The sequence below is a fragment of the Periplaneta americana genome, chromosome 2 (genome assembly GCF_040183065.1).
Source record: "Periplaneta americana isolate PAMFEO1 chromosome 2, P.americana_PAMFEO1_priV1, whole genome shotgun sequence".
Classification (NCBI taxonomy): domain Eukaryota; kingdom Metazoa; phylum Arthropoda; class Insecta; order Blattodea; family Blattidae; genus Periplaneta; species Periplaneta americana.
The window spans coordinates 16,901,469-16,929,367 of NC_091118.1; the positions used below are offsets into that span (position 1 = coordinate 16,901,469).

General features: G+C 36.4%; 1 protein-coding gene across 3 annotated transcripts in view; it reads right to left on the minus strand.

The window, feature by feature from the left end:
* Positions 1-27,899, minus strand: part of LOC138714401 (uncharacterized) — a 513,148-nt gene that overhangs the window by 25,166 nt on the left and 460,083 nt on the right. For 2 of the 3 annotated variants that reach the window (XM_069846610.1, XM_069846609.1), the window contains one exon: positions 391-2,337. In XM_069846610.1, the coding sequence (XP_069702711.1) occupies positions 391-2,337 (1,947 nt within the window). Of the gene's footprint in view, positions 1-390; positions 2,338-16,706; positions 16,938-27,899 lie in introns of those variants that run through there. The other variant, XM_069846611.1, reaches the window with a different exon arrangement.

Genomic DNA, 27,899 nt, shown 5'->3' on the forward strand with positions numbered 1-27,899 from the left:
AATATTTGGGGCTAAGCGGGATGAAGTTACAGGAGAATGGAGAAAGTTACACAACACAGAACTGCATGCATTGTATTCTTCACCTGACATAATTAGGAACATTAAATCCAGACGTTTGAGATGGGCAGGGCATGTAGCACGTATGGGCTAATCCAGAAATGCATATAGAGTGTTAGTTGGGAGACTGGAGGGAAAAAGACCTTTAGGGAGGCCGAGACGTAGATGGGAGGATAATATTAAAATGGATTTGAGGGAGGTGGGGTATGATGGTAGAGACTGGATTAATCTTGCACAGGATAGGGACCGCTGGTGGGCTTATGTGAGGGCGGCAATGAACCTTTGGGTTCCTTAAAATCCATTTGTAATTAAGTTAAGTTACATCTGTCTTACCAACAAGTGCTGCGAACACAAGTATTCCTAGAGAGATGCCTGTGATGGAAGCCGCATCGAGACCATGATGAGGTTGACTGGGAGGTGCAGCAGCTGCTGCCACCCTTCCATTACTGATTGGCACAACAGTTGGTAATACTGTTACTACAGTTGTCTCACCGTCTTCAGCACTGCTGTTCGCTGTAGGTGTAGCATTCACAACATGCTTCACTCCTGACACTTTAGATGAAGTTGTCAGAAGACCGTTCTTTGTGTCAGCCGGCAAAGATCCTGGATTGCTGACAACTGTTGAGGGATCAGCATGTTCTGTCGCAGTACCAACCGACGTACTGCTATCAGAGTTCTCAGGGACAGAGGAAGGGACGTGACTGTTTCTTGTGGCATTCTGGGACTGTCTTCCACTCTGAAGTGTGGCATTGCCAAATCTGGAGCTTATTGTCAACGGTGGAATCACTTTGTCACGACCTTTATCTCGAGTCCCTGGAGAGGGATGGTCAGTATTCGAGGGCTTACCATCTCCGTCAGATTTTTCTGTAGGAAGAACCAGGTCGCTGGAGGGTATCGGTGGGAGTTTCGAAATGGGACTCAGTTTCGAATCTCTATTTGTGGAGCTCTCCGGTGGGCTGTAAGGTCCATCGCCCATCTCTACATCTTCAAGTGGACCGCCGCCAACACTTCTACTGCCCTCAGCTAGTGGTATGATCCTTCTCTCGTCGTCTTCAAGTTCTGAAATACTTGAATCCTTAATTGCAGAATCTGTGTATCTGGGATTCAAAAATTCTTCGCTACTCTTTGGTCCCGGTATGTAACCCTGCATCAAATCGTGCGTGATGTCACTTGTATCACTACTCTGAGGGAAGGGGAATGATTCTGGTCCATCTCTGGAGGGTGAGATTGTAGATGAGGTTGTGTGGTGAAGAATTACGGGTTGAGCTGGGAAGAAACTTGCTGCTTTTCCAGCACGTGTGTTTTGTGAGGTTGATTCGGGTTGTGATGTGTTTTCGCGACTAGCTGACACAGAAATCTGTGATGATGTGTTGTGTGATGCTTCAGAACTGTTTTTTAAGTCTCTAGTTATTAGGCGAGGGGTGTCTGCAAACGGTTTGTCTACTCCTTGACTATGGGAGTGTAAAATTTCAGCCATTGGGTCAAGAGAAATACTACTACTACTATTAGTAAAGGGTGAAACACTTTCAGAACTATTGAACGAAGAATGTTCTGCATCTGTTACATCTGTTGATGAATTCACTACAGTTCTATTATCATCAGCTGCGAAACTTTTTGGTACAACTTTAATTGACACTGTTGTCCCTTCCGCTCCAGAAATATTTTTGCTGTCTGTTTCAGTTTCCGGAGCCGAAGTTAAAATTTTCACAGGTACATTTTCATCATCACTCGCTACACTATGTTTTCCGAGAACTGGAGTCTCAAACTGCAAACTATCGACACTAGACACTGGGGGCGACACATGTTCTTCAGTCACAGTGGGATATAAGAACATGTGAGTTTCACTTTCACTTGCACTATCTTGTGAACTTGACCTAGACAACACAAACGGAGTCACTTCACCAGCTAGGCCTATCGGCTCAGCTCCTGAAGGTAGATATGTACTGGAGTTAGGGTCTGTAACAGCCTTGGCTTCAATGTGGTCGCCTACAGTGCTAGAAAAGCCTGTAGAAGAGATGGTCGATAGCGTCGTATCTGAAGGCCATACCATGGCACTTGATATGCCGGCTTCCTCAGTGGAGGAATGGTGAATGTCAGGGGCGCTAGCCCACATGTCGGCGTTGTATGTGGCAGGCACATGGAGGGAATCCTCTGTGTGCTCTGTGATGGAAGAGCCATCCTTCAGCTGTTCGTGTGTTGCATGATCACTCATTAAAGTATAGGTCTGCAGTGGAGGGGCAGCTAAAGTTGGAGTCACCAGCAGCAGTGCCAACAGCACAACTGAAACAGATAAATTATCCATTACCAAAATGTACAGCCTTAGACACAAAACATGACCACTCTCCTGTAGCGTCAATTATACCTGGTAAGGTTTATCTTATAGAATAACTCTTCTCGGGTTTTCAGCCAGGTGAGTTGGAGATTAGCTTCCAAGCTTTCGACGGCTAGCTCTGCCATCCCTGAAGAAGATGGCAGAGCTAGCCGTCGAAAGCTTGGAAGCTAATCTCCAACTCACCTGGCTGAGAACCCGAGAAGAGTTATTCTATATCAAACGCCGGGAAAGCCTGAAGTCATACAAGATTTATCTTGTCTCAGTAGCAATAAAACCAAGTCCCTTCAAATGAGGGTGGAGACTATAGGAGAGTTGTAAATTTTCAGGATTCCTTTCAAAATCTTGTTATTGTACAGACTGCCGGAATTCAGTTTCTTGAAAGACAAGATCAGTGACGGAACTACACAGTACGAAGAGAGATATTTTGTTATTTTATTTTGTGCTACAGAATGTATCAACTAGTCCCTTCCGCCACTGGATGGATGGACGGCATCGCTCCACTCCCCCATCGCCATAACAACACAGACGAAGTAAGACATATCTCCTTTCTCTCTCTTTTCACAGTGAGACAAGATACATCACACAGCCTTTAGTTTAAGTCCACTTCGGTAGCGCCTGGTTCACAAGATTAGGGAACGGATGTTTATTTTGTAACTAATTTACGCCTTGAATATTAACTTGATCTATAAATAGACAGAAAAGAAAAATAAATTCATTCATGTGTAAACTAAGCTCTCACAAAATCAATCGAAGGTCTTCCGAAGGGACTTAGAATATGGCAGCCGATAATTTTTTTTTGTGTAACATTATACACTCAATATAAAAAATCAGGGTGCGAATTAAGATTTCTGATGATTTTTTTATTTATTTTATTGGGTTATTTTACGACGCTTTATCAACATCTCAGGTTATTTAGCGTCTGAATGATATGAAGGTGATAATGCCGGTGAAATGAGTCCGGGGTCCAGCACCGAACGTTACCCAGCATTTGCTCATATTGGGTTGAGGGAAAACCCCGGAAAAATCTCAACCAGGTAACTTTCCCCGACCGAGAATCGAACCCGGGCCACCTGGTTTCGCGGCCAGACGCGCTAACCGTTACTCCACAGGTGTGGACATTGCTGATGAGGGGGGGGGGGATAGAATCCTAGATAGAGAATACCATACATAAAATTATTATCCTCATTCGATACGGCTCAACGCTTGGTCGCACTGAGTTGCTTGTCTTGCATCTTGATCATAATAATAATTATAGTTCCGTCGCTCTAATTTCCGGCAGCCAATCGCGTTCCAGATCGACTACATTTAAACGTGTGCGTCTTGTGATTCGCTGAGAAAGACGTTATTCATTTCTTAACGCTCGGTAAATACTTAATACAATCCCCCGCCATTTTGGCTCTTTCGTTGGCGTTCGCAGAAAGACGTTATTTGCCGCTCAATTATTTGCTGAATTACAGTGCGTTTGATTTATTATCATAGGAGCTACGACATGATAATGTTTAACGGTGTGGCAAATAGATTCCTCGTATGGTAGCTCGGCAACGAAAGAACAAAAATGGCGAACGATACTACCTACCTAGACTTTATAGAGCCTACACTTCCTCAGACGTAAGCAAAGAGGAGGAGTCACGCCGGGAATAACAGCGTCGCGACTATATATCCATAAGCAGGCTTAAGATAAGATGTGTAATTCCTAAGTTATTGATTGTTGTCAGCTTGCCGGTGATGATAATACATCAGTATTATTTTCTTTGCTTACTTTATACCGTACTTTATGAAGTATATTCGTATTAAAACAATTATTTTTTTTTGAGGGGGATAACTTACCCCATCCCGCCGTTAATTCGCACTCTGTAAAAAATATATAAAAGGTAAAGTCATCCTCATTACAGCTCATGGAGGCCGAGAGGGTGATGAGTCCTGTACAGACAATCGGCATTAATGACAGTAGGGATATCAGTCCTATGGGCCGAATTCAGAAATGCATATAGAGTGTTAGTTGGGAGGCTGGAGGGGAAAAAACCTTTGGGGAGGCCGAGGCGTAGATGGGAGGATAATATTAAAATGTATTTCAGGAAGGTGGGATACGATGATAAAGACTGGATTAATCTTGGCTCAAGATAGGGATTGATGGCGAGCTTAATGTGAGGGCGGCAATGAACCTCCGGATTCTCTAAAAGCTGTAAGTAATTAATTTTCAAATGAATATAATTCTCTGTAATGACATTCTTCTTCTTCTTCTTCTTCTTCTTCTTATTATTATTATTATTATTATTATTATTATTATTATTATTATTATTATTATTATTATTATTATTATTATTATTATTATTATTATTATAAGAAACAACTCATTGGCGTTAGATTGATGAATGAATCGTCTCAACTATCAATTACATTGTTGTCTCGAAACTAGGCATCGTGAAATAAAAAAGCGATTATGTAGTTAACGAGAAGGTTTCACTTTATTAAATTTAAGTGCAGGGATTGTAAAGACAGAAATAGTTAATTTAACAAGGACTAATTATAAAGTACTTAACTGTGGCATTAATTTCCAAATGAATCCAATTCTCTGTAATGACAATATTACTTACTTACTTACAAATGGCTTTTAAGGAACCCGAAGGTTCATTGCCGCCCTCACATAAGCCCGCCAGCGGTCCCTATCCTGTGCAAGATTAATCCAGTCTCTATCATCATACCCCACCTCCCTCAAATCCATTTTAATATTATCCTCCCATCTACGTCTCGGCCTCCCTAAAGGTCTTTTTCCCTCCGGTCTCCCAACTAACACTCTATATGCATTTCTGGATTCGCCCATACGTGCTACATGCCCTGCCCATCTCAAACGTCTGGATTTAATGTTCCTAATTAAGTCAGGTGAAGAATACAATGCGTGCAGTTCTGCGTTGTGTAACTTTCTCCATTCCCCTGTAACTTCATCCCGCTTAGCCCCAAATATTTTCCTAAGCACCTTATTCTCAAACACCCTTAACCTATGTTCCTCTCTCAGAGTGAGAGTCCAAGTTTCACAACCATACAGAACAACCGGTAATATAACTGTTTTATAAATTCTAACTTTCAGATTTTTGGACAGCAGACTGGATGGTAAGAGGTTCTCAACCGAATAATAACACGCATTTCCCATATTTATTCTGCGTTTAATTTCCTCCCGAGTGTCATTTATATTTGTTACTGTTGCTCCAAGATATTTCAATTTTTCAACCTCTTCGAAGGATAAATCTCCAATTTTTATATTTCCATTTCGTACAATATTCTGGTCGCGAGACATAATCATATACTTTGTCTTTTCGGGATTTACTTCCAAACCGATCGCTTTACTTTCTTCAAGTAAAATTTCCGTGTTTTCCCTAATCGTTTGTGTATTTTCTCCTAACATATTCACGTCATCCTCATAGACAAGAAGCTGATGTAACCCGTTCAATTCCAAACCCTGCCTGTTAGCCTGAACTTTCCTAATGGCATATTCTAGAGCGAAGTTAAAAAGTAAAGGTGATAGTGCATCTCCCTGCTTTAGCCCGCAGTGAATTGGAAAAGCATCAGATAGAAACTGACCTATACGGACTCTGCTGTATGTTTCACTTGGACTTCTCCAGATGGATTGACACACAACCAAATAGATCACATCTTGATAGTAATGACAATATTATTAATTATAATAACAAACAACTCATTGACGTCATATTGGTATGTGACGTAGCTAACGAGAAAGACAGGCTTCGACACGAATCCGAGTCACGTGATTATAATGATCTAGTCATGGCCATATTGACAATCGCCTAATATAAATGCATGTTCAATGTTCTGAAAAACAAAGGAGTTACTATATTAAATTCATGTTAAACATGCATTTATATATAAACTTGTTCAATGTTGGCCATGTCATGACTAAGAATGTGACGTCAGCCGTAGCTTCGGATGTGTGAATCTTTTCGACTATCAATAAAATTGCATTGTTGTCTGTAGACTAGGCCTCATGGAATGAGAAAACGATTATGAAGTAGTTAACGGGAAGGCTTCGCCTTGTTAAATTTAAATGTGGGAAGTATTAAGACAGAAAAAAAAAGAAATAATTATCAAACTTTTATTTCAAATGCTAAACATCCTTACAATTCCAACCATGCTCACAATAACAATCACGAACAGCATAAACGTTCCTCGCAGCTATAGGTATTCGACGATCCTCTGTCACTTTTTAACTCTCTTTTTCCTCTGAGGACTTAAAAGTTCCTTAAATTTAGAGGAAAGGCACTTAAGTTGGCGACGCCGTTACTGTATCGTGAAACGATGACCAATGAAACGTAGGAGTTGAAAAAGAAGCAGAAATAAGGGAATGAAGAAGTCAAATAATATGTGGATGAATGAAAAAAGTATACAGATATGAAAAATAGAAATAAACTACGTCACTGTGAATCTCGTGTGTACAAAATGTAGCAAGCGAGAATCGAAATAAAATATAAAGAGACGGGTCTGTGGAAAACCGCGACGAATGCTCTTTCTTATGTTTACTTTCTTTGTGAAATGCTGAACGCCATTTTCAGTCCTAGCCACATCAAGGACAAACAACAAAACAGAATGTAATGGTTACACGCAACACTGGTTGCAAAACTGCATCAAATACGACTACACAAGTAATCACTTCATAAATGTAGCATTCTCCCCCACCTCCCCGGATTTTGGGTTAGTCTGCTTCCCTTATGTGCAGGACTGCCTACGCTGACATTTTACGCTAGGTAATCCCAAGCTATGCATTCACACCCACACAGACCGATCCAACTTCCTCATATCGCTGATTGATGATCATAGAAATGCAGATGGAATGGAGCGAAGTTGACGAAATGATGTCAATGCATATACAGAGAAGAGTACCGAGAAAAATTACAAACTATGACCTTGTACGTCTGGCCTCGAAATCGGACCAAATTTCTAGGACTTTTTATAGACTCCAGTTTAATATGGGAAAAACATATCGAATATATATGCACAAAATTATCAAGAGTTATATATTTATTAAATAAATTCCTGACTTGCGTTTGTCAAAATTATTTAAGATGTGCCTACTTTTCGTTCTTTCAGTCGATAATTAGGTATGCCTTAATTTTCAGGGGAAATGGTAGCAAAATTGGGAGTGTCTTGATTTTGCAAAAGAAAGCCATTAGAATTGTATGTCAATCAAAATATCTTGAACATTGTCGACCTCTTTTCAAACAATCACAGATATTAACTGTCATAAATTTATATATACGACCTAGTCCTTTACACTCGACAAAATATAGACAGTTACTCATTAATAGCCAATAAACATGATCATGAATATTATAAATAGCGAACAAATTAATATTCCATACTGTAGATTACATAAAACTAGTACAAATGTTTCTGTCATGGGGATGAAATTATATAATAAGCTTCCCAGTCAATATTATAAGTTACCAACCAATAGTTTCAAAGCTAGATTTTATAATTGGCTTTTAATTAATCCTTTCTACTCTGTAGATGAGTTTCTTAACATAAATTCATACGAAATTGCTTTTTAATAAATAAAGTTATTTACATTTAGTTACAATTATTACATTAAGAGTGAAGTGTTTTCATTAATTTTAGAGTTTCAAAATGTTTTGTTTTTTCATTCTAATTAAACTTTACTGTTTTCAATTATATGTGTATTTTGAAATGTATGTTTTTTTCCTCCCTTCTGTATTGTGACGAAGCCTATCACTGTATGTTTAATGGCTTAATAAATTGAATTGAAGGCTTATAGTCTAGACCACTCAAACACCACAGGAGAGAAATATAGGTAATCTTAGCACAGATTCGAGTTGTCATGGAGGAAGAAATTTTTATTGATAATATCACAAGAATTCTCATCTTACCGATAATAATTCGCGAGCGTGTTGCGCGTATGAAATAACCAAAGACGCGAAAAATCCCGTGATATCGCGTGATAGCGCGAATAATAATAATAATAATAATAATAATAATAATAATAATAATAATAATAATAATATACAATTAAAAATAAAGATAACAGTTATAGCCTATTACTGTTAAATTTTAAGTTATTTAAGTTGCTAACTTAATATATTTCTGGCCCACATGGTTTTGGCCTCATGTAATATGAAATTCATGGGTAAACATTTCACAATAACTGCAGCAATATGATTAGCGAAACAGCAAAATTAAACGAATAATTAAGTTTATAATATTTCATTTTGAACTACGTACCTACTTTCATTTAGTGAATTATCGATAAGATGATAACTATTCTGATAAGTTATTTGAATAAGACTATTATGCGAATATATTAATACATATATAATTTATAACATGCAGAAACAGATTATATTAAAAATTAAGATATTTAACACTTACATTTGCTAGTACGGCCATCACGCAATATCATGGCCCACTGTATTGTTAAGGAAACAATGAATATTTAATATCTGAACATCAGGTGCGACGAGATTTTAAACAAATGCGCATCGGGTACGATAAGATTGTTTCCACAAAACTGCAATTGATAGTTGGCTTTGACTGGTTAAAACAATAGATTCTTACACTTCATTTGTTCATGAGCGAAATAGTCTCATAGCCAGTGCATGGGACCGGTGTACACCATTACCATGATGAATTTGGGAAGCTCCAGTAGTAGCTTAGGCATATGAATATGAGACGAGATTTCAGCTGGTCGATTTCGCCCTTCATGGGCTATCGCGTCACGGATTTAATTTAGTTTTTTTTTTTTTTTTTTTTACTTAAATGTTTTAAATTTTGGGATTGTAGAAAATGCCTTTATTGATCCATCTGGAGTACGAAAGTTTATATGCATATTGAATGATATCGTTTATATAATATGTTTTTTAATTTTAGTTCAAGAAAATAAACTATAAACAATAATATCAGTCACGACACGACAAAAGAAAATGATTGTTACCGAAATACGTAAAACTTATCACGAGAAAGTATGTATTATTAATTATTCATGACATAAAAAGAAGGGCTAAGAAATAAGGAATGACGGAAATGAATTTCTAACGTTCTTGATCAGCACAAGATCATCGAAATCTAATCTGCGGGATAAGTTAGTGTTTAGCGTTAAGCCACAGTCTAGTATATACAGTCACGAAGCTCGAGTTGTGAGGGTGCTAGGAACAATAGACTGTGCCGGCACAATTTCGCATTGTCTGTAATGAGGCGATATTAGCGATCCTAGTGATTAGCAACTATCTATGGATGCATATTTACTACGTATTGAGTTTCGTGACTGTATATACTAGATGTGGTTGAGCTAGTGTATGTATGTATGTATGTATGTATGTATGTATGTATGTATGTATGTATGTATGTATGTATGTATGTATGTATGTATGTATGTATGTATTTATTCACACTGCAATGGGTATATACCCTGTGGCAGTGGTAACTAATTACACTCAATAATGACAATAATAAACTTATTAATTAAAAATACAATTAATAATAATACTAATAATTAATACTAACAATAATTTATAATGATAATAATATAATAATAATAATAATAATAATAATAATAATAATAATAATAATAATAATAATAATAATAACAGGAACAGGGAATATCCTAAATTAAATGAAGCACGATCAATTAAAATAACATTTAAAATAAATCGAATTAAAACCCACGAGTATGATATGTTCATATCTGCACAAGTACCTTTCAACATTACACTCATTTCACTGTCAACTCACTCACTGCACTGGAACTACGACACATTTCACTGATTCTATCCTGATTTCACTAACACTTCAAAAACATTTCACTGTTCAAATACTTTGCACTGCCACTATAAACTATAAAGCTTCACTGACAGGAACACGTTTCACTGACACAACACACTTCACTGACACAACATAATTCTTCACTGATACAACACTTCAATAACAAGATATCAATTACACCCTTTAAATAGTGTGTATAATATACTACCATCTATTAGTAAAGTCCTTAAGCCTATTTTTAAATACATGTTTGGTTGTTGGTAAAGCCTTTAGTAAGTCTGCAGGTAAAGCATTCCATTCCCTGATAGTACGACTGAGAAAAGAAAACTTTCCAGTGTCCGTTCTCTGTCTTCTTTCCCTGAAGAAGAAGAAGAAGAAGAAGAAGAAGAAGAAGACGAAGAAGAATAAGAATAAGAAGAAGAATGCAAATAATGTGCAATGCCACTGAATTTTGAATGTAATATTGTATTTCCTTTCTAATTTTCTGCTCCAACTACCGCCATGTGGTTTATACAGTAATATAAACTTTCAGGAAATTTCACCTCTTTTTTTTTTTTTGTCGGGTCCTAAACAATGACTTCACAAGCGACTGTAGACCGTGTGGTGACTAAGTCCTGATTGCAGAAAACTAGTTGCCCGTCGCAGCTGATGCTGTTATCATTTTTCTGAACAACATTTTATCGCATGTTTTATTTGCTTGCTCAGACAGCGTGAAAACGACAATAGAAATGACAAAATGAATCATGCTCACACAACACGAAGATAAAATTATTCTGGATTTCTTTCAATATTTATACAAGATAAAATTACAGTTTACTTACACGATTCAAAGATAGGTGTACGATTCATCATTCCGTCATCAGAGAACTTAAACTAATAATAAAAAAAAAAAAAAATATATATATATATATATATATATATAATATGTAATATTGATTCACAAAGATTATCGGCGGCAGAAATGAGATTTATGCGTCGTACAGCGGGATACACGAGAATGGATCACATTAAAATTTTTGACATTATGAAAGAACTGCAGATTGAACCGATTACGGAATACCTACAGGAATACAGACAAAACTGGAGATCACATGTCATCAGAATGCCTCGTTCTAGAATTCCACGCCAAATTTTAAATTACCATCCTGTGGGCAAGAGATCCTTGGGCAGACCGTTCAAGCGTTGGCAAGAGACCGTAACGGGCCACTAGGCCCAATACATGCAAGGATGATGATGATATATTTTTCATCGTATGCCAAATGGCTTTCATTCTGATTTCCTATAATTCCTTTGACCTCCAGCACAAATTTCATCTTATAAGAACAATCCATGTATATGCCTAAATATCTTAAAGGTATGGTTCATATGATGGATCGTATTTATGAATATATTAAACTTAATTTTAATTTTATTGAACTAATCTCCATAGTGGCCTGCTGAAAGTACAAAACATGCCAGATTCAAATATGATATAAATACAAAACGTTGAATATAACGTATGTTCATTTCAAAACTTCCAACCTTGAATAATTTTAGATGTCCAGGAAAAAAACATGCCGATTTAGTTTTCAAGGGGAAAGTTCAAAACCAATGCTGATTGAATTTTCTGTTCTAATCCTTTATCCCCACCAACTACCAATTTTTAACTTAAAATTGCACTCTCTACCTTTGGAAATCAATTTAAAGGGGATGATAAAGCCAAAGGAAATTAAATCCCCACCAAATAAATACCCTAAATTACCTCAACAAAATAAACCAGGTATAGAAAATATAAATAAAAAACAATAATTTAAAGTTATTAAACCCCCAATAACAATTCCTATATGAGCTACAGAAGAGTAAGCAATTAATGACTTTAAATCTGTTTGACGCATACAAATTAATCTAACAATTACACCACCAACCAATCTAATAGAAATTCAAATAGTCTGCCCCCAAAAAAGATAAATAAAATAATAATAATAATAATAATAATAATAATAATAATAATAATAATAATAATAATAACAACAACAACAAATCAGTTCATCCGTTTCTCAGGTACAGCCAGAAATAATTTAATGGATTGAAGTTTAGTCGATATTAGACTGTATCATGGGAATATTGTGTTATGATTCTCTGTACTAGAAAACAAATCTGTTGTTTGCTTGGTATGACTGGAGTTTCTGTTGTGGAATTGCTCGATGGTATTTTTTTTTTTTTGAAAGTTTATTTATACACGCTTCAACATCTTTGATCATGTTCTTGTGTACAATCCTTGGGTATTTGTCAGTAGGCCATGAATTATTGTTGTTATTCTGTTTCTATTGTCATTTGTTATAAATAACTTGTATTCATAGTCTAGTATATACAGTCACGAAGCTCAATACGTAGAGAATATGCATCCATAGATAGTTGCTAACCACTAGGATCGCTACTATCGCCTCATCACAGACAATGCGAAATAGTATCGGCACAGTCTATTGTTCCTAGTACTCTCTTCACCTCAAGCTTCGTGACTGTATATAGTAGACTGTGTTGTATTAATTCATTCATTCATAGCGTTCTGCCCAAGGAGAGGTCTTTCATTGCAAAATCAGCATTATCGAATCTTTACTATTTAGTCTCCACATATATGATCCATGTATCTTATTGTCGTCTATCGACTGATATCTTCTTCTACCCCGAACTGTTTATTAGCTATTGTTATCATTAAATGACCTTTTTTGTTCTATTTCAGAAACGAATAGACAGAATTATTTATTTATTGTAGACCGATAGGTTTATCATGCCCTTTCAAATAATGTCTCTGATAATAGGGGCTGCAATTTTAAATTTAAAACTGGGGCTCGGAGTAAATGGGTGGAACAGAAAATTCAATTAGCAGTGGTTTTGAACTTCACCTTCGACAACTTAATCGAAGTGTTTTTCCTCAAAAACATGTCCCCTGCACATCTAAAATTATTCAAGATGGGAACTTTTGAAATGGAAATACGGTATAATGAAATATACAAACATATAAATATGGAAACAACTATTATTATTATTATTATTATTATTATTATTATTATTATTATTATTATCATCATCATCATTATTACTGTTATTATTACTATTATAGTTATCATTATTATTACTGTTATTATTTTACTATTGCTATTGTTATTACTTACTTACTGGCTTTTAAGGAACCCGGAGGTTCATTGCCGCCCTCACATAAGCCCGCCATTGGTCCCTATCCTGAGCAAGATTAATCCAGTCTATATCATCATATCCCACCTCCCTCAAATCCCTTTTAATATTATCCTCCCATCTACGTCTCGGCCTTCCCAAAGGTCTTTTTCCCTCCGGCCTCCCAACTAACACTCTATATGCATTTCTGGATTCGCCCATACGTGCTACATGCCCTGCCCATCTCAAACGTCTGGATTTAATGTTCCTAATTATGTCAGGTGAAGAATACAATGCGTGCAGTTCTGTGTTGTGTAACTTTCTCCATTCTCCTGTAACTTCATCCCTCTTAGCCCCAAATATTTTCCTAAGCACCTTATTCTCAAACACCCTTAACCTATGTTCCTCTCTCAAAGTGAGAGTCCAAGTTTGACAACCATACAGAACAACCGGTAATATAACTGTTTTATAAATTCTAACTTTCAGATTTTTTGACAGCAGACTGGATGATAAAAGCTTCTCAACCGAATAATAACAGGCATTTCCCATATTTATTCTGTGTTTAATTTCCTCCCGAATATCATTTATACTTGTTACTGTTGCTCCAAGATATTTCAACTTCTCCACCTCTTCGAAAGATAAATTTCCAATTTTTATATTTCCATTTCGTACAATATTCTGGTCACGAGACATAATCATATACTTTGTCTTTTCGGGATTTACTTCCAAACCTATCTCTTTACTTGCTTCCAGTAAAATTCCAGTAAAATGCTATTGTTATTATTATTATTATTATTATTATTATTATTATTATTATTATATGATACATATTTCGTGATAGCACTTCTTTACATGTAATAGTGGACCTCACATTTTCGTATACGGTGCCACCATTAACAATCATTACAATATCATTTCTCTGCTGTACTCGCTTAACAATATAATTCTCACTAAGCTATCTACTCTCTCTGTTTTTTTTTTGTTAAGTTTATTTACACAGGCTTTAACATCTGTGGTCAAATCGCGTGTTAGGATCTTTGGGTATACCAGTAGGCCGCGGTTGCTATTGTTGAGTTCCTGTTTTCCGTTGTGTGCTGTAGAAGGCTTGCGTTCATGTGACTAATCTACTATTTTATTGCTCCGTCTATCGTACTATTCAAAACTTACTCAACATCTCTTTTTCTATTCACTATTTATTCACTAGAAATATTATTAGCCCTCTCTAAATGCCATCTCTAATACTTTGTAAGTTACCACTTTCTATCCTTTTTTTTTTTAATTGGGTTATTTTACGACGCTGTATCAACATCTAGGTTATTTAGCGTCTGAATGAAATGAAGGTGATAATGCCGGTGAAATGAGTCCGGGGTCCAGCACCGAAAGTTACCCAGCATTTGCTCGTATTGGGTTGAGGGAAAACCCCAGAAAAAACCTCAACCAGGTAACTTACCCCAACCGGGATTCGAACCCGGGCCACCTGGTTTCGCGGCCAGACGCGCTGACCGTTACTCCACAGGTGTGGACTCTATCCTTCTTCAATTATAATTATAATTAGGCCTAGGATTTTGATGAAATTGCATATTTTTTTTCTATTAAGCCAGAAACATAGCTGCTTTAGTATTTATATGTTATGTGATAAACTGAGTGTGGGTCGGGCGTAGAAATTGGTTATCACTATTTTAGACTAAACCTTGTTTTGAAATTAAGACTAGTATTGTCTCATAAAAAATCAACAAAAAAATTTGCGGATTATCCACAAATAAGACAATTTATAAGGAAAAAGGGTTGCACTATTTTTCATTGCGTTGGGATGGCGTCGTAGAAGTACATTCTTGGCATTGAAGGATCACGCGCATTAATACGTAACAGATGACAAGCGCGGAAATTTCAACATCAATTTTCAGATAATCATGGATGTTAGAGGTACATATATTGGATATTATCCAAACCTTTTCATGAGGCAATGAGAATACGTTAAGAACTTTACAAGATATGAGATTGATAAGAAGAAAAGTGTGTAGTTCCCTAGTACCTGGTACTCGTTACATAGGTCGTTTTTGTGTTTACACAGTACCTGATTTCTGAAAAGAATTTTAATAGTTTGTTACTAGGTGTGTTTCTAGTCAGTTTGTAACATATTTTGGTCCAGGGAAAATATACATTTTTTATGATTATACAACAATGGCTGACTTAACAGCTTATGTAGCGAGTATCGGGTACTAGTACACTTCCGAAGAGTGAGATGCAAAGTTAGAAATTGTAGACGATATTGCTCTCTCGTAAGAAAAAGTGACAGCTATTTGGGATGGAGACATACAGGAACATGACCCAACATATTTACGAACGATAACGTAATAGCCTACAGTTCTATTATTTCTAATGCATACACCAAAATTGCCTATTAAAATTATATAATGCAAAGTTCGTAAGCTATTTAAATAATTTATTTCTTTAAAATAAAAAATACACCCTGGACCCGTTCCAGTGCGTTGAGAAATAGTGCAACTCTATTTCTTTATAAATTGTCTTATTTGTGGATAATCCGCAATTTTTTTTTGTTGATTTATTATCAGACAGTACTAGTCTTAATTTCAAAACAAGGTTTAGTGTAAAATAGCGATAACCAATTTCTACGCCGGACCCTTTTGTATAATATTTTAATCGTTTTTCTACACAAATATTGCCATTTTAACGTAGTACACCCCATGTAATGGATCAGTCCAACCACCCCTTCAATATAGACTCCTCTATACCTACTAATTCCGGATAAGAGTGGCCTTGTGGTGGACTACATGGAACTAAATCAGGTAAAATAATTAAACTGTACTACTTAGAAGAAAATAGTGTAAAATTAAATAAACTTAAATGTTAGTACTAGAATTTAATTTAATTACTAGTCTAAATATTAAGTAGTACAAAACCTCTTTTCCTACTAAATGAATTATGTAAGATCAATTTTTAGGGCATTTTTAAGGGCATTTTTGAAAGAGTTTTAGGTCATAAATGCATTGTTTTAGGACATTTTTTTATGATTTATAGGTCATCAAAATCCTAGCCCTAGATAATACATGATTGCAATATAAATCATACACTTCAGGAGACATCGCAGTATACAGACGAGCAGAAGAAACGCTTGCGATAACTTTTTCTGTGTTAGGATTGTTGAAAACGTGATTCTCAAAACACATTTTAACACCGCAACATTTCTCTTTACACTTTGTAAAACAAAACAGTTAATAGTTTCTGCTCAATTGTTTTAAATGGTGCACACACTTATCTACACAAACTTATCTACAAAAATATGTACCTGTTGAGTGTTTGTATAATATTGTGAACCACTCTGTACATTCAACCACTGTGTCACCTCAAGCATTCACACTCCTACCTTCAAAGACCGCCGGCAAGACACTTCTTTGCTCCATTGACTTCACGATTCACTTAAACTCTGTGTCCCAACTAGCTTGCATGCCAACGCGCAACAATGCACAGATTTAACGAACATGGGGGTTTCTGCAAGGACGGAAACCTTTCATTCGACTTGTAGCGAACCCTTACAAGTGTAATCCTCCGTAATGACGATGCCGCAAGACGGTCTGGTTACTTATCTGACGTCTCTCTGATAGGCAACTCACTGCATTGTCTTTCCACCGGAAGGGGAAGGGGCAAGGCTTATCTAACGCAATATACTACCTTGTTCCACCACAGCGCTGTTTGCAGTGCTTATCAGCCGTCACTATCTATATCAGACTCATTATATTAATACGCGGCCCTAATGCATTAAATTGCACGTCAAAGTTCCCGTCCACTATGTAATTAATTAAGGGAACCATGGTACTAATTCACCAATAGCCTAAATTTTGAATTTTCAAATCCTGCAATGTGAAAAGTAGATGTAACTGAGTTGTGCTCTGTAATAACAAGGTATGTGTAAGAGGTGGGTTTCTGGCAGTAAGTAAAAGTAACATTATTTTCATTAACAAAAAAGGGCTCTCCAAATCTGAGTTTTTGAATTAGTGAATTGTGTTAAGTTCAGCATTGTGTTGGCCAGAAACATGGACATTACGATGAAGTGAAGAGAAGCGACTACAGTATTTCAGGAACAAGTTGAGACAAAATTTTGAACAGAGACAGCATTATGTACTTACACTCTCTCTCTCTCGCACAGCTACTATTATGGGGTTGTTGGCATTGGTCTATCACTTACATCATGTCCGTGAAAGTGCCAGTGGCGGCCTGCTCCTTTGTAGAGTGTTTACATCCTTCGTGTTCGCTATCAGTCTCTCCTATGTTGATTACAAACCGATCGATGACTTCGTCAATTAAACCATCTTTCTCCCAATAAAACCTTTCCCCCTTTTCTACACTTTCACACGCTTTTCTCCAGTTTTCTGGTGTCACTTTTGATAATGCTGTTTGAAAGAGAAGTGTTACATCACTGGGTCTGAAAGTTACATTATGTTTGGCTACATCGTTCTTTACTTGGGCTCAAATTAATTCAATTGCACTGAAGTTGCAATGATAGCGAGGAAGACGTACTAAGGTATCCCCTGCTGACTCTGCAAAAGTGTCAATTTCGTATTTTCTAAATCTATCTTTCTTAGTCTTTATAATGTCATATAATACTACTTTAGTAGATCTCGGATCGTATTCAATGTTCTTTTCGCGTAACCAGGTTTCCATGTCGCTTTTTAAACTTGACGATATTGGAGCCTTATTTAGTTCCACCGAATGATAAGGTGCATTGTCCATAATACTTACACTATTTTGGGGTATATTTGGAAGGAGTTTGTTTACAAACCAATCCCTGAAAACAATACCATCCATCTCCTCGTGATAGTCCTTTGTGGATTTAGACCGAAAATACAGAAGGCCGTTCGGAACAAACCCTTCAGAAGACCCGGCGTGTCTTATAATAAATCTCTGCCCTTTACCCAGGGGCACAATCATAGGTACGTCAATTTCACCGTCTGGCGTGACACATAACCATACCTTTCCTGTAGTGTGGTTCACATTCAATCAAGTTTCATCAAGATAAACGATTGGTCGACCACTTGTTCTCAGTTCTAGCATATTTCGTAAATAATGAAACCTTTTTTCTACAATGTCGGGTTTTTCCATTAAAAATTTTCGTCCTACAATGTTTTTAGCATAACGGAAATTCATATGTTTTAATATTTGTCGCACTACCCATATGCTGCCCTCAACTAAAGCCTCCCTCTAAGCTTTGTGTATATCAAGCAAACTGGGAACGAAGCTTGTTCTGTATAGGGAATAAAAAATTATAAAAAATTACAAAAAATACAAAATAACACGATACAGTAAAACAATAAAATAAATACTCAAACAAATAACATATAAATAACGTCGAAGTAAAATATCGCACTAAAACACAACTCGCAATATTGTGACCGACACAGGCCGACACTGGCAACCTCAAGACTTCGACTGAGGCAAGTGGATTCTTTATTCCTTCCTTCCTATTGTCAACTTACACTCTCTCAACCGGTTGCCTGGAAAAGCCCAGAGCAGGTATCAGTCTCAAGATATTCCTCAAAGACTGTAGAAGCATTTGAAATGTGGATATGGAGAAGAATGGAGCGTGTGAAATGCATAGTGAGAATAAGAAATGAAGCTGTGCTTCTTAACTTCGCTCTACTGGGTGTTCATTTCAAAGTGTGTCATGACGTCATTGTTGTGAGTCAGCGATTTGAAGCGAGTTTCAGCTTTTATGTCAGAGAAGTTGCCTATTAACCAAGGCGTGCAATCTGAACTTGAGAACGTGTACGGTATAACTTGAACGTCGTAGCAACAGATCGCTGCCTGTACGGTCTGTGTGCTACCATAATCTCTTTCGAACTGTGTTTTGCTCGGCAAGTCGTAACCCAGGGAATTTGTTATCATCGGTTGCGTACGGCAACATTCCACAACACAAATCAAATGCTCCGTGTCCATGTTGACAGTCAAAGTTAATGTCAACAAATATGTAAATAATCGTCTTAACCCTCTCCCCATATCCCGACCCTCAGTACATGTTTCCAAACAGTTTACATTCCTGCCACTACCGGCGTTACCGTACGTATCGGTAAGTACTCTTCAGAATGAACGCCGTACTTGCTAGGCAACTTCTCTGGCACATAGGTAATACGCCTCTGCGGAAGTGTAGGAAAATTGAATTCTCTAGGCTCATCGGCTAGCCACATGACGGCATACAGCGAGCCATGACACACTTTGAACTGAACACCCAGGAGAATATGCCATTAGGAAAGTTCAGGATAACAGACAGGGCTTGGAATTGAACGGGTTACATCAGCTTCTTATCTATGCGGATGACGTCAATATGTTAGGATAAAATCCACAAATGATTAGTGAAAATACGAGAATTTTACTTGAACCAAGTAAAGCGAATGGGTTGGAAGTAAATCCCGAAAAGACAAAGTATATGATTATGTCTCGTGACCAGAATATTGTACGAAATGGAAATATAAAAATTGGAAATTTATCCTTTGAAGAGGTGGAAAAATTCAAATACCTGGTAGCAACAGTAACAAATATAAACGACACTCGGGAGGAAATTAAACACAGAATAAATATGGGAAATGCGTGTTATTATTCGGTTGAGAAGCTCTTATCATCCAGTCTGCTGTCCAAAAATCTGAAAGTTAGAATTTATAAAACAGTTATATTACCGGTTGTTCTTTATGGTTGTGAAACTTGGACTCTCACTCTGAAAGGGGAACAGAGATTAAGGGTGTTTGAGAATAAGGTTCTTAGGAAAATATTTGGGGCTAAGAAGGATAAAGTTACAGGAGAATTGAGAAAGTTACACAACGCAGAACTGCACGCATTGTATTCTTCACCTGATATAGTTAGGAACATTAAATCCAGACGTTTGAGATGGGCAGGGCATATAGCACGTATGGGCGAATCCAGAAATGCATATAGAGTGTTAGTTGGGCGACAGGAGGGAAAAAGACCTTTGGAGAGGCCGAGACGTAGATGGGAGAATAATATTAAAATGGATTTGAGGGAGGTGGGGTATGATGGTAGAGACTGGATTAATCTTGCTCAGGATAGGGACCGATGGCGGGCTTATGTGAGAGCGGCAATGAACCTGCGGGTTCCTTAAAAAGCCATTTGTAAGTAAGTGGCATTGTATGGAGCAGAAACATGGACATTACGATGAAGTGAAGAGAAGCATCTGAAATGTGGATATGGAGAAGAATGGAGCGTGTGAAATGGACAGACAGAATAAGAAATGAAGCTGTGTTGGAAAGAGTGGGTGAAGAAAGAATGATGCTGAAACTGATCAGGAAGAGGAAAAGGAATTGGCTGGGTCCAGACCTGCTGAACTGTAGCTCCTTAGAGCGACTGCCTTACTACCCCTTCTTACCCCACCCACCTTTTCTACCAGTGCGGTCATGACGTTCTAGTTACGCTCGGCTGCATCAACATTCATTCTCGCGGCGGCAGGTATACAATGCGCTATCAAGAATTACAAATGAACAGATAATAAAATCCTTAGGAACATACCTTTAGAAAGTAAGAGAAAAATGAATGAGGGAAATAAATAAGTTAAAGGACATGTAAAATAAATTTTAAAATGTATGTGTGGATATAATGTAAGAAGGTCTACCTATGTATATATCGTCATATTAGGCCTAGGTACTAGTAAAGCCGATTAACTCCACTTTTGTGTAAAATAAGTTAAGTACAGTCCTGACTTGTCTTTCCGTGCTCTGTATTCTACTAAAATGAAATAAGTCCGAAATATTGCATGCAGGCAACAAACCAATTACTTTATTTGAAGAATTTATTACGATTTTTCATGCATTAAACTTGCATTACTGATCTTAACTGGTTTTACTAGTAATAGAACGATAAATAAATTGTACGTTGATAAGTGAGTGACAGCTATATGATCGGATGACAATGCTGTCAATGACTTCATTCAACATTGTAGCGCACTCCAGCTAAATAAATAAATAAATAAATAAATAAATAAATAAATAATAAATAAATAAGTAACTAATAAATAAATAAATATATATATAAATAGGAAGTAAGTAACTAATAAATAAATAAATAAGTAACTAATAAGTAAATAAATAAAAAAATAAATAACTAATAAAAAATAAAAATAAATAAATAAGTAACTAATAAATAAATATAAATAAATAAATAAATAAGTAGGAAGTAAGTAACTAATAAATAAATAAATAAGTAAGTAACTAATAAATAAATAAATAAATAAATAAGTAACTAATACATAAATAAATAAATAAATCAATGAATAAATAAATAAATAAATAGATGAATGAATAGATGAACAAATATATGAACAAATAGATGAATAGATAGATGAATAAATAGATGAATAAATAGATAAATACATAGGTAAATAAATAGATAAATAAATGGATAAATAAATAGATGAATAAATAAGTAAATAAATAAATAAGTAAATAAATAAATAACTAAATACGTAAATAAATAAGTAAGTAAATAAATAAATAAATAAATAAATAAATAAATAAATCAATGAATGAATAAATAAGTAAAGACATAAATAAATAAACAATTAAATAAACAAATAAATAAACAAACAAATAAAGAAAGGGATAAATAAACAAATAAATAAACAAATAAATAATTAAATAAACAAATAAATAAATACACAAATAAATAACCAATTAAATAAACAAATAAATAAATAAGCAAATAAACAAATAAATAAACGAGTAAACAAATAAATAAATAATTTAATAAACAAATAAATAAAGAAATAAGGAAATAAATAAATAATTAAATAAATAAATAAACAAATAAATAAAGAATTAAATAAACAAATAAATAAATAAATAAATAAATAAATAAATAAATAAATAATCCTCTTTGCCTAAAGAGAATTCACACACTTCACTCCAAGTGAACAGATACATGTGGACAACAGAATGGTAGGTGAAGTGATGAGCAGGATATCTTATTTTATCGTAAGGAGCTGGAATACCATAACAATAAAAGAACACAATCATTTTCTAATTATGTAATACATTTCCTTGATCTGACCACGCCCAGACCTTACCTGGCGCGGAGAATAAAACCTGTTTCCACTGTACCTTGCATGAAGGTTGAGAAGAAGAGGTCATTATGTAATGTAGATACTGAAAGACAATCTGTCTGGTATGGGTGCTTAGCAAGATCAGCTTCAATTAAGTTTTAACTTGCCAGAGGACCTTGCGAACGGGAAACGTAATAAATTAATGTAATACCAACTAATAGGGTTCAGCAGATTATAGTTGAGGCTACAGACTGTCAGCCATTTGCATAAAAAGATCGCAAAATATTGTAGCTACATTTGCCGCATTCCGAAACAATTTAGATTCTTATATTGTCAGTCTATGTTGTTATAATCATATTCTTACATTATTATACCTATTTTACATTTACCTCGCTCGACAGGTAAACTGGCCGCAAAAGAAATGCTGAGTCGAAGTAGCTATCGATTTGAAATATTATCGTGTTACGAGGACTTCGCTTAGGAAGCAATAGAAATAGAGACGCACAGAAGGCCTTGCATATAAACTGGCCGCATACATCGATTGTAACAATGACAGCATCCATGGATAATAAGGAAGGCTGCGAAATACCATATAAACTGCAGTTTCACTATTTTCGTGTAGTATTTTTATTAATGCTGTAAAATAAAAGTATATGAATAATTTAAAATCAATTCATATTAAATAATAACGTGAACATATTATAAAAGTCGTATTTAATTACATGTTTAAAAAAAAACTAACCTCAGAAAAATAGCTTTTCACCTCGCCATGCTTGCTAAAGTCCTCGGAAAACGATATAATTTCGTATTGGCATTTCTTTTGCAGTCCTTTGTACACATACGCTGACACACATTTTCAAGCATACAAAGACTCGTTAATTCATATAAAAGAGCTATTTTAGAAGAGTAGAAACAGAGTACCGCGTGGGTACTTCAGGGCGGGCTTAATGGATAGTCATTTGACCAGTGCAAGGGTTCGGATTCCTTGTCTAGCGAGGACAGCGACGCCCCCTTTCCCTATAAGCACTGCACAGGCTTCTTAACATCTTTGGCTAGTCTGCCGTATTGCTGTTCAGAAGTGCTTGTTACATTCTTTCCCTCATATGGTAGCTGTTAGGTTACGTCCATTTTCGGCTTTTCTTATTAAAAATTATCTTATATTCCTACAAGTGAAACGGTGAAAATTGGAGTGAGACAAATGGTCAACATGCTTGGAGTTCACATAGTCATTTCTTCTCAGCCGCAATTTTTCTTATGAAGACGCATTTTCGCGCACCTTTTAAATATTGTGACTTTTATTCAAAACAATAATGTAACTTTTATTGCCACAACAATAATGACTTTCTATAACTGAATTCAAACACTCCCGTCAACAATAGGTATTTCACTCCATACAGCAACACAGTATTCGTTATTGCACTCCACAGACGACAATGACAATTCACTTGGATTATTGAGAACAACAATGTACTGCTAGTCTCAACTAATGTTCACAAAGCACTATTTACAAAACAAAACTGTCAGTTCACAGTTCGTTTGCCTTGGCTAGTTCTTCTAGCTCAGTCACTCAAGTTCACAGTATATCGAACCCAAGACTCGCAGAGTCAGTCCACTGAACTTCGAACTCGAGACTTCTGGAGGCAGTCCAATGCACTCGAACTCAAGTCTTCCAACTGCGTTGCTTCCGCCTGGACGCTGCTCAAGTTCACTCGCGTGTCGAACCCTAGACTCCTGGGCGCTGCTGATTCACAAGCTGACTAACGACTGGCTGGCTCTTTCTTCGCGTCTCCTATTTATCACTAAACCATAGTTTCCAGAAAGTACGATACTCGAAATTTCTACAGATGCCGAGAAGATGGCGCTTCAAGACTTCTCTGGATTTCTCCCCTCAGTCGCAGTTGCTTTACTTCCCCCTCTCTGCCGCGGCCCAGCGTGCCGTCGTCTATCCTCTCAAATAGGCAGACGTTCCCCTTACGTCCGTCCCCTCCAGTGCTCACAGATGCTGGCCTTCCTCTCTCTCCGCGCGCCTCGTTTCTCCCTTTTGCGGGACGCGTGATCGACTCTCGACGTGGCTGTCACAATATTTATCCTCCCAAATCTCATTTCACTCATTATGTTTCTACAAACGGAACGGTGAAAATCGAAGTGAGACGAATGGTCAACAAGCTTAGAGTTCACATACACATTTCTTCTCAGCTCCAATTCCCCTCGCAAGAATTAGTTTTTCGCGTATCTTTTAAATGTTATTCTCCTATTTCCCCATTCATTCATTATGTTCCTACAAACAGAACGGTGAAAATCGGACTGAGACAAATGGCCAACAAGCTTGGAGCTCACATACACACTTTCTCTCAGTCCTACATTCCCTTGCAAAGATGCGCGATCTACTTATGTAACCTCTAAATCCACCTAACCTAACCTAAAAAACTGCATACCAAAAATAAAAGTATTTCACGCAATTCAAGAGATTTCATAAATTTCCTGCCACTTCTTTTGTTTCCGGGAGAGTACACTGATTGCAACAATACTACTGCAATAATTTTGTACACTTCACTAGAGAATAACCTTGACTTTGGACAAGACTGTTATGTAAATCACTTCTGTAGAAACTATCCTACATCAGACTGTGAATTTATGAATTCTTCTTAATATTTAGGTCTGTCTACAAAAGACATTAAGTCCCCTCGTATGTGGAAAATTAGCTCAAGTGAATAATTACCAGCTATAAAAGAGAGGACCAGATTGCTCAATTGGGCGTTTTCTGAATTCATTTCTTTAAAAAGAGGTCAGTTAAGTTTCTGAAGCAGGTCAGCTATAGTGTTACAGGGTCATCGTCGTCATCAATCATCATCATCATCATCATCATCATCATCATCATTACCGTGGAAGGCAAGTAATATTTCAGAATTTTTTCCGCTGTACGCATCTTAAAGAGCAATTACACCTTGCTAGAAAATTATGGTAACACTTTAATATTATATTAAGCGTTAATGATACAATAACTTATTATTATTATTTATTTAACCTAGTAGAGATAAGGCCATCAGGCCTTCTCTTCCCCTCTACCAGGGGATTACAACTACAATATTAAGAATTCAATTACAATTATAATTACAATTAATATTAAATTTACAGATACAATAAAAATCAAAGTACTAAAAGATTAACTGATTAGTAAAAGCTAGACAGTTTATTGTAAAAGTTAAAAAGAGAGAAGCATTTCTTTTATTGATTAAGTAAAAATTAAACCTACTCTACGCAGCAAGAAAATGCTTAATAAGCTTGCTTTTGAACGCTACTAAATTCCGACAGTCTCTGATGTCACTGGGTAGGGTATTCCACAAGCGCGAGAGCGAGATTGTGTATGATGATGAATACGATGATGTCTTATGTGTTGGTATGGCTAGTATGCGGCTATTTTGCGTGCGTGTGAAGAGATTATGATATGATGACAGGTAACTGAAACGGGAGGCAAGGTCGGTAGGTGTAGAGGTGTGAAGGACTTGGAAAAGGAGAACAAGAGAATGAAAATTTCTACGTTCGTTAAGCCGTAGCCAGTTTAGAGTTTGGAAGGACGGGGTAATGTGGTCAGCGCGACGGATATCGCAGACGAAGCGAACACAAGAATTATGAACACGTTGTAATCTTTGCGACTGGTTAACATTGAGGTCGGTCAGTAGAGAATCACAATAATCGAAGTGGGGCATTACTAGTGTTTCCACTAGTATTTTCTTGAGTGATAGCGGAAGGAATTTTCGAATGCTGTTTAAGGAATGTAGTATGGAAAGCACTTTTTTTTTTTGGTAATATGGGTTACTTGGTTATTCCAGTTTAAATGCTTGTCAAAGTATACTCCAAGGTTTTTAACACAGGAAGCAAAAGGGATTATTATGTCGTTTAACTTGACTGGAAGAGCAGGAGTAATGTTGCATAATAGACGTTGATGTCCCACTAACTTAGTGCACATAATTTGTTTAAGAAAGAAAAATCTTATAAAATAGAGGGTATAATAAAGTTTAAGTGGAACATGTAGAGCCCGGATGTTAGGCAAAATGCCTTTTTTAAACTGAGTGTATGTATGAAAAATCTATTAGAAATAAACACGTTTCCACACATTTGGGGACAATAGGCCCAATTTTCATTTTGTCTTTTTTGCCTATTGTAGCGCCCGTTGCCTATTTTAAGGTTAAATGCCTTTTTTTAAACCACTTTACGTCGTTACTGTGCATTTTCTATAATTTTAATGCATTTAAAATAAACCGCACATAAATTACATAAAAAAAGAACGATTGTACAAATTAAAAATATATATTCACCTCACACAAATATTTGCTGAGAATCTTATTCTCCAGCAATACATATGTTTCCAAGAAGTAAACTTTTCTCCCCTACCGATTCCATCTTTTATGTCACTTAACAAAGATGTTTGAACAGTATAACCCTCAGTGCTCAGGTCACTTCGGGGTTTACCAGCGAAAGAAAGGGGATAAGGGAAGTATTAAAAGCAAGTCTCCAGGTCCCGTTACTGTTGTCGCTTGCACGCACAAGTCACGCATACATTTGAAGTCTCTAATCCCTTCTCACACCCCTCTTTTTGAGACAATACAGTCGGTTTTTCCTGATCTCTGAAAGAAAGTAGAGACAGTCCTTCTGTAATAAGTTGTTTTAAGTTTGCTCCAATCACTTCAGTAGAAGTAGAAAAATCTTTTTCCACCATGAAAAACGTTCTCTCTGACAGACGGCTCACAATTACAGTTGACAACTTAAAAAGGCATCTTGTTGTGACATGTAACCAAGGAAAGTGAGTACCGTATGGGATAGTTTATTAAATATTTGTCTACTTTTTGTCTGTTTCCATGAATAATAAATGCCTATTTCACTGCCTATTTTTACTATTTTTAGTGCCTATATGCCTGCCTATTTAACCAAAATAAATGCCTAAACATCCGGGCTCTAGTGATAAGAAATATGTAGAGTAAGGGAGGGGATTGTCGGATAGGTCTGGTAATGTCGGATAATCTCGGATAACATATTTCTTTTCCATCTAATGGTGCAATCTGATGTGAAAATAATGCATTACGTTCTCTACAAGTTGACGAACATCTGCATGAATAGCCATTACTGTTGAGTGCTTCACTGTGTGTGAATAGCGTGTTTTCAACGTTTCTGCAAAAAAAAAACATTTTGAGGGTAAGTAATGTGATTTATTCGTTACAAGTTATTCTTATATTTACACAACATGGTATGCACTGTTTGATATACCATAGATAAGGCTTCTTAATTCTCTAATTGCAGAAATGCTATCGACAACATGTTCCATGTAGCTGGCTTGTTTTACTGTTTGTGGAGAGTCGGCCAATGTCGGATACTAGCTGAGGGCAATGTCGGATACTAGCCGAGGGCAATGTCGGATACTAGCCGAGGGCAATGTCGGATATTAGCCGAGGGCATTGTCGGCTGTCTTTCAATGCTGCTCGCTACATAAAATCTGCCTTAAACCCATTTATATGTTTTCTATAA